This window comes from Embiotoca jacksoni, unplaced genomic scaffold (genome assembly GCF_022577435.1).
Source record: "Embiotoca jacksoni isolate LCO1_2020_lvr unplaced genomic scaffold, fEmbJac1.0.p SCAF_14, whole genome shotgun sequence".
Taxonomy (NCBI): domain Eukaryota; kingdom Metazoa; phylum Chordata; class Actinopteri; family Embiotocidae; genus Embiotoca; species Embiotoca jacksoni.
The window spans coordinates 6,407,674-6,416,074 of record NW_027185274.1 but is presented as its reverse complement, the minus strand read 5'-3'; the positions used below and the strand labels follow the sequence as shown (position 1 = coordinate 6,416,074).

The window sequence follows — 8,401 nt, the reverse complement described above, 5'->3', positions numbered from 1 at the left end:
CACTTTTGTTTATTGTGCAAATAAAGACAGGTAACAGACACTGTATTTATTCTCTTTTAACCAGCCACCAGAAAACAAGAGCTGGATGAAGCCCTCGTCTCCATGATAGTGAAGGACACACAGCCCTTCAGTATTGTGGATGATGTTGGATTCAGGGCATTTGTGTCCAAACTGGATCCTAATTATGTTCTCCCTACAAGGCAGGTATGTATGGGTGCATGCATGAAACAAATGAGTACTTTATTGTGTCTCACAGTTCAGCACTATATATTTTTTCCTTTAGGCTCTGAAGGCCATGGTGGAGGCCAAGTATGAGTCAGCTAAGGAGAAGGCTAAAGTGGAAAAGGTGGCTGCTGTTAGCCTTACTTCTGACATGTGGACATCCACAAAACCAAAAACTGTTGAGAAACTGTTATTTCTGAATAAAAATGAATAAAATGTCCCCTGTCCTGTACATCATTGTCCAAGTTACACAAGCATATTCAGTCCCCTCTTCCTAGTTCCTCAAACACTTCCACTGTCCTCTGCCTGCTTAAGCCCATGCCATTTTCCTAAAGTGACAGAAAAACATGATTACACAACCTGCCATATCATATGATACTACCATTTTGGGAAAATTTACACACACAGAATACATTCAAAAAATATTTTATTATGCACATATGTGATAATTTATGTACAGAAATTATTTGGTCATACATTTTTGTAATTCATAGTCATTCCCAACAGCCATAACAGACACAAACATTCAATGCATCACATGATGTGGTTCAGATCCAGCTGCCTGTCATTATACACTTGGCCAGTAGGTGGTTTCGTGTGAACATGAAGCTTCGAGTAATGAAGCCTTTCTAGAACCAATTGGCTGAAGTGGTTCTCTGCCTCATGAGGCTTCATCTCACCATCACTACTATAAACCGTCGATTTATCTATTGTAGCAAACTCTGCATTTATTTTTTTTCTAAACCAAAGACATATTCAGTGTCCTTCTCTACCTTGCTCGATGTGGATGTAACGATGAGTGTCCTCCCGGTTTTCTGTCACCATTGTAAATCCTGTTTTGCAGTGATTTCCTGGCTGGGCGGAGCCTGTGAAGCACGTGACGCGGACACTTCACGTCCTCCGCTGTCCTCCGCTGTCCTCTCAGTCTGCTCCGGTATAAAGCTGTCAATGAAACCTCAAACTGGGGAAAAGTTCAGACGGAGGAGCCTCAAGCACAGAAAAGAGGAGCCGGACTCACAGGTGGTTCGTTTGTTTGTACTAAAGACTTCACTTTTATCGAGCTTTGCTTTACGTTTCCCGTTCTGTTCAGGATTGATTGATTGATTGATTGATTGATTGATTGTAGTTTAACAGACTGTTCGAGCTGTAATATTTTTACCCACACTTGTCAGTAACTGCACATTTGTGGAGAGCGAAACAGTCAGTCTCCCTGTTGACTCTGATGTTTCTGTTTGTTAGGTCTTCTGCTGATGAAAAGCACTACAACACACACACACACACACACTACAGTACACACACACACACACACACACACTACAGTACACACACACACACACACACTACAGTACACACACGAGAGGAGCCGCCCCCTGGTCTGGGGGGGGGGGGGACTTTTGGACTTTTGGACTATTGGACTCCATTTACCACATCGTTCTCCTTCCTGAATGTCCTCAGATGGACAAACGGCAACAAAGGACACAACACCGGGACAGCTGTTTAAAACTAGAAGAACCATCAAAGAGGAAACAACCGGTGCCTCAGACGGATCGTCTCCTGCTCTGGTCCCTCTCCGGCCGGCCTGCTGCACGCAGTAGCGACACAGACTGCTTCGGGGGGAGAGAAGTTGACCATTAACCTCATGTGCTGATTGCAAACACTTCTTCTCTTGTGAGCAGCTACTTCGACAGAGTGGATCCCGAAGCAAAAAAAGCTCAGTCTGTCAGACGTCAGCTGTGCTCCCTTCTCCGCGTTCACTTCAATTTGGTTTTTTTTCCTCCCATTTTTTTTTGTTTTGACGGGACTGAATCTGCAGTCATGGCTACAGCAAGTTATGGATTCTACAGAAGCACTATTTTTCTGGCCATGTTTGTGGGATACACGCTGTACTACTTCAACAGAAAGACATTCTCCTTCGTGATGCCTTCCCTAATGCAAGAAGTCCAGATGGATAAGGATGACCTGGGTATGAGACTCCTAATGCGTGACCTTTTATATATATATATATATATATATATATATATATATATAGAAGGAGGAACATAAATCACAGTTTGTGCTGCTGCACAGGTGTCAGCATGCCTTCATCCAAAAGTCATAACAAATAGGTTAATAAAAGCTAACACAGCTTTTTTTTTAAATTAAATTTAAACATGTATTATTTACCTGTAAATGTCCCCATCGTGAGACTGACTAACATCACATTGACTTATCCTCACGTTTTATTTCCCTGAAGTATGCTTCTATCACGGTAATCACGATAGCTGCGCGCTTCACAGAGAACTGGATGTCGGAGATATTTAGGACCAGACAATCTTGCTCCCAAGTCTCATGCGCTCTCCTTCTCTCTCTCTCTCTCTCTGCCCAGGCATGATCACCAGCAGTCAGTCTTTGGCCTACGCCGTTAGTAAGTTCATCAGCGGCGTGCTGTCGGACCGGATCAGCGCCCGCTGGCTCTTCTCCATTGGCCTGTTCATGGTGGGAGGCATCAACGTGGTCTTCTCTTGGTCCTCCACGGTCGCCGTCTTCTCTGCCCTGTGGTTCCTCAACGGGCTGGGACAAGGCCTGGGCTGGCCTCCCTGCGGCAGGGTGCTGAGAAAGGTACGCGACCCACATCTCGGCGCGTCAGTGCTGCGATGTACCGATATCTGGTGCCACATGTTTATTTACCTTTCCCTCCCAAATGTTTATAGAGAGCAAAAAAAAAAAGGCACCGTAATAATGTGTGCCAGTAGCCGGGGGAACATCCAGTATGAAGAGGAAGGAAATTATACACGGACACATCATGTGAAAAAATCAGACACATGAAATACATAAAAGCAGGAGTTGCAAAATAAACATGTCGCATTTACACTAGAAAGGAGACGCATTATATACTCTGCTCAGTCAGTTGAGTTTTATGTATTTTCACAGACTAAAATCAAATTAATAACTTGTGATTATTTAAATGTTCCTTTCCTAATACAATGCCTTTTTTTTTATTCTCGTGGAACATGTTATTTTAACCTCTCGATGCAGAATCTGTCTCATAAAACTGATATTAGTCTGTTTGGTGATTTGTTTATTTTTTTGAGCACAATCAAACTGCAGCTGAAGAAAAGTGGATTTAATGTGTAACGGTAGGTTTAAATAAATGTACAGTTGTGAGCGGTTGTATTTTTTTGATGAAAGAAGGATGTTTTTTTTTATTGTTTGAAAATTCAGTAGCCCGTTACAACCTGCAAGTGTCATTGCCTTTGACGTATAACCTGCTCATGGTTCAGACCGCTGCACTGATTCAATGGATTTATTCTCACTGTGTATGAAAGGTACTTCCTGTCATGACTTCATTGTTCTTATTTCCTCAGTGGTTCGAGCCCTCTCAGTTCGGGACGTGGTGGGCGGTCCTGTCCTGCAGCATGAATCTGGCTGGCAGCTTGGGCCCCATCATCGCCACGGTGCTGGCCGAGAGTTACAGCTGGAGGGCGATACTGTCCGTCTCCGGGATGATTTGCATGGCCGTCTCCTTCGTTTGCCTGCTGGCGATCAAGAACGAGCCGAAGGATGTGGGGCTGCCCAACATAGAGGCTGCGGCCAAGAAGAGCAAAGGAGGTAAGACGGACTTGAAATCCGAAACGGCTGCTTAAACATTGGCATTACTCGGATAACGCCGTAGCTGTGCATGGTGGAGACGTGTGTTGTCGGACGGCATGTACCTCTAGTGTTAATGACTAAAGGTCGGTGACTCGGTGGACTCTGTACCCGGTGTGCCCCTCACACGGCACTTGTGCGAGAGGTGTTTGGCTCGTACGTAGACAACGTGAGAACACGGTATGCGCGGTGAAGAGGTGTTTTATACACGACTCTGGTCAGAAGAAGAACCCCTCCCACCTCACCTCGCCGTGTCACACCCTCTGTGTTGTGTTGATGTACATTCGAAAAAAAAAAAAAAAGGGGGCTTTCAGAAACCCCGGATTGGCCAACACCGAATGATCCGCCGTCTGCTTCCTGTTCAGGATCCTCCAGCAATGAAAGCACCCTGTCGGAGTTCCTGCTGTCGCCCTACCTGTGGCTGCTGTCCGTGTCCTACCTGGTGGTGTTCGGAGTGAAGACGGCCTGCACCGACTGGGGCCAGCTGTTTCTCATCCAAGACAAGGGCCAGTCCACACTCATGGGTACGGTGGAGGGAGTAGATTAGGCACCTCCGCTGTCTGTTGAGAAATACGCCGAGAGTTCAGCTCACGGTTTCTTGTGAATCACCGTATTCCTCTTCATAGGCAGCTCATACATGAGCGCCCTGGAGGTTGGAGGCCTGTTGGGCAGTCTCGCAGCAGGTTACCTCTCGGACAAGGCTGTGGCCAAAGTGAGTTTGCTTTTCCCCCCGTTTGTTCTTCTCATGTTGTAATTCTTCTAAGGAAGCGGTACGTTTTATATCCAGGTGTGATCTTTCTGCAGATTTGCCTCCACAATCCGCTGTGTGCAGTAGAACTGCCTGTAAACTTCGTCAACAAATCCCAAAACACTTCTGTAGGGCAATTACCTGTGAGAATTTGCCAACAGATTATACTGACACTTCAACATTTAAAAAGTGTATCGTCAGGTTTCAGACTCATTGAAACCTGATTCTTTGCAAATGAAGATAATGTGGTGTTTTTTTTTTTTTTTGCACCGTAACCTTTGTGGAGACGGACATTAAGAAAATAAACACGCTGAAGGATCTTGGTCTTCCCGCATACAGTAACTGTTACGTATTGATCCAAGTCAAGCAACAGCTCCTCTTAATTAAGCCAATACATTCATGTATTTGTTAATGATTAGTACAGAGGGGGAGTGAAAAGGTGAGAGGCAGTGATAATGTTTTGGCTACCTGACTAAAAATGTGTGCATTTCCAGATTTAAATACCTCGGTGTGAAATATAATGTCCTACCAATCAACACATTTTCATTTATATTTGATGTCATCTCATCATCATCATCATTATCATCTCTTGATTTTGTACAGCAAGGGATGAGAATCTACGGCAATCCCCGCCATTTCATCCTGATCTGCATGATGGCAGGAATGTTTGTGTCCATGTACCTGTTCAGAGTCACAGTCACTCCTGACAGCTCGAAGGTAACGCTCACCTCCCAATGGACAGAAATCAATCGCTGCGATTCTTTAATGCAGCACACTGCGTGGATGTGTGTCTCCTCTGTACTCTCAGGTGTGGATACTCAGCCTGGGTGCTGCCTTTGGGTTCTCCTCTTATGGACCGATAGCCTTGTTTGGAGTCATAGCCAATGAGAGCGCCCCATCCAACTACTGTGGGATGTCACATGCCATTGTTGCCCTGATGGCCAACAGTAAGTCATATTTTGCAAAACCTCACAGCTTTCCACTGGCTGTATTTATCCCTAAATAAATCAAACTGTGTGTGTGTGCTACACTTTTCATATTGTCTATTCCTTTGGGTGAACTTATTCATCCGTGTGCTCCTTAGTTGGTGGCTTTCTCTCTGGACTACCATTCAGCACCATTGCCAAGCACCACGGCTGGGAAATGGCCTTCTGGGTAGCTGAGCTCACCTGCCTTGTCGCCACTGTTGGATTCTTCCTGCTGCGCAACGTCCGAACAAAGATGGGCCACGTGTCCAAGAAGGCAGACTGACTTCATTACACCTCAACCTCAACCTCTGAGCCAGCATTTTATTTTCACATGTTTTCTTACTGGACTGTTTTTTATACCACAGTATTTCCACAGTCAGTCTTACGGGACGTAAAGGAAGCTCAGAGAAGCTGAGCACTTTATCTTCAAAAACCTGTCATGCAAGGAGCTTGTTTGCATATAGGATCTACAGTCTGTAAACACGGCATCAGTAACTCAACAAGGGAATGTAAATTACTGCACATTATGAATTTCATATAATGACATGTGGGAAGAACAGATCTAGAGAAGGTTTTCTCTCCAATGCCTGTTGCAATACTGAAAGAGCACAAAACTGAAGCCTGGTTGAGAAACTGGTGCATTATAAAATTAGATCTGTGACTAAATATGGTGTTTTGACCAATGAGTGGAATTACAAGTGTTACACAATCTTCCCTGAAGCACAGTGTGTGGGCTTCATAATAAGGCAGTGAATAAAAGATGCTATGTTTTTTTTCTCAATTTCATAGTTGATGCTCATTACCTGTTAGATCCTTCTGCAATTCAATACACACACATCCACAAACAAATACAATACAAACCATTTACATACAGGGTGGAATTTAATCTTATTTACAAAATGTCATGTATTTACAATGTTTTCATTAAGCAACTGGAAAAAAAGAAATGAGTCCAAAAAAACAAAACAAATGCACTTATTTCTTTGTGGTCTGTGAATTTGTTGCGGAGAGAAACAACCATGTTACACAACATCATGTCATCAGTGGTTTAAGAACCAGCTCCGAAGTTGCCGGCTTTCTCTGCGACCTCCAGTGAACTTTTTAGATTCTGATCAAAGAGTTCACATCTGAAAAATATAAGGACACGAGCGCTGGGTGGGTGGGTGTCACACAAGAAACACGTTATATGCGATCTGAAATGGAACAAAACGGCAATACAAAATGTAAGACCGACAAGCGGAAAGGCAACGTCATCCGAATTCTCGCTTTTACCTGATTGGCATTTCCAGAGAGTAGAACGGGTTCTTGAGGGCAAAATCTGAGTAGATCTCGTAAATCTTCCTCAACAGAGCATCAATACCAGATTGCCGAGGGTCCGCCAGAACGATGAACTTTATCCCTGGCGGGAAAAAAAAAAAAAAATGCAACAGCCAGTGAGGAGACGAGCCAGTTTAATACGGCCGCCGTCTAACAGACCGACAAGCAGTAAGACATGTTTTACAGGTGGTTTTAGAAGAAAGTTACACACCATGTAGCTGGTCTGTAACCAACCAGATACCCCCCCCCCTCCCTGCAATGACACTTGTTTCCACCACTGACCTGTGAGAGTCTGGAAGCAGTGGAGTTTAAAGACGTCCGTTTCAAGCATTTCGATCCCAGAGCTGCCGACTTCAGGCGACAGCTGTGAACCGATAGCAAACAACCTGGAGGGAGGAGAAAAACAAACAAAAAAAATCACAAGAAAGGCAGGTTAGTGTCTGACATAAGGCGGCATTCTCACTCTAGGGCGGGAAACTACTACTTTGTACTTCCCCACGTCCTTCTTTTGGTAGTGCAGAACACATAAGGGATTTTTATTTGACGCCCTGGGAATGAGAGCCAGCTGTGGAGACCTGGCTGAAGCCCATCGGACCCAGGAAAGGTCCTTCTTTTGTTTGGCAGCTCCCCACCCCCCCAATGGGAAGATAAGAGATCAGAGCAAGATATGAGAGAGGATCCTTAGCAGTCCTGAGTGCTTGCATTTAGTGACTTGTCGACACCGGGAGTTGAATCTGGCCCCACTGAACCACCCTTCAATCGCATAAGTGTGACATACGAGTGGAACATGGACGCCAGCATCAGCTTCTCGTTGGAGACCAGGCGCGCTCGTCCGAAGCGAATAGACACCGGATAGTTGGAGGCATCCTTCAAGTATTCAAGGATGTCCTTCCCATCTGCCGTGTTCTTTCCGACCACGTCCCCTCCGTTGATGGAGAGCACCGCGTGACCCACTGAGGGATGAGGACACACAAGGTTTAGAGACATGCAAGTCCACCGACTAAAAACGCAACACCCCGACTCATCTCCACATCTGCGCAACAGGAATCACTTTGCACGGGGAAACCTGAAGAGAAAGCTTTATATAAATAGCGTGTTAATACTACCGCACACTTTGTTTAGCTCTAACTTCATCAGGTGTTAGGTGATTTAAAAAAACAACGAGCTAACGACGTGGTGGAGACGTCACCTCTGATGCCGTCCCGCTGTCCAAACGACACGACGACCTTTTCATCGTGATGCTTCAGCACCAAGTCCAAAGGGTAGCTGAAGGTCTTCTCGGCCTCGGCTCTCGGGACGTAGTTGTCATATTGGTAAATTAAACCTCCAGCCTTGTTCACAACATAGACGCTGAAAATCACCATCTTGGCCACGTCCTGCCTCCTGCCCAGCTGACGAGGCTGTCACGTGACCTCGGTGTGTTTTCGGCAGCGTAGACAAAATAAAAAAAAAAAACTGCGAACTTTTATTTACCTTTTTTTTTTTTTTTTTTTTACTTCTTGGCGATTTTCGTCTTCGC

The 8,401-nt window shown here is 45.0% G+C and overlaps 2 protein-coding genes across 3 annotated transcripts; one reads left to right on the top strand and one right to left on the bottom strand.

Annotated features, from left to right (window-relative positions):
* The first annotated feature begins 1,965 nt into the window (after positions 1-1,965).
* Positions 1,966-6,346, top strand: slc37a4a (solute carrier family 37 member 4a). 2 transcript variants are annotated; one of them, XM_069147656.1, is made up of 8 exons: positions 1,966-2,185; positions 2,588-2,820; positions 3,567-3,810; positions 4,215-4,373; positions 4,476-4,561; positions 5,201-5,314; positions 5,406-5,544; positions 5,682-6,346. In XM_069147656.1, the coding sequence occupies exons 1-8, from the start codon at positions 2,038-2,040 to the stop codon at positions 5,846-5,848; spliced, it is 1,290 nt and encodes a 429-aa protein (XP_069003757.1). In that variant the 5' UTR covers positions 1,966-2,037; the 3' UTR covers positions 5,849-6,346. The 2 variants fall into 2 exon arrangements, with proteins under 2 accessions (XP_069003757.1, XP_069003758.1); XM_069147657.1 differs by having other exon boundaries at positions 5,201-5,374.
* Positions 6,347-6,428: 82 nt separating this feature from the next.
* On the bottom strand, positions 6,429-8,283 carry trappc4 (trafficking protein particle complex subunit 4). The gene is made up of 5 exons (XM_069147659.1): positions 8,072-8,283; positions 7,661-7,835; positions 7,165-7,268; positions 6,838-6,964; positions 6,429-6,692 (listed from the first exon to the last, which is right to left on the bottom strand). Exons 1-5 carry the CDS (start codon positions 8,244-8,246, stop codon positions 6,614-6,616), a joined length of 660 nt encoding a protein of 219 aa, XP_069003760.1. The 5' UTR covers positions 8,247-8,283; the 3' UTR covers positions 6,429-6,613.
* Between the last annotated feature and the right edge of the window lie 118 nt (positions 8,284-8,401).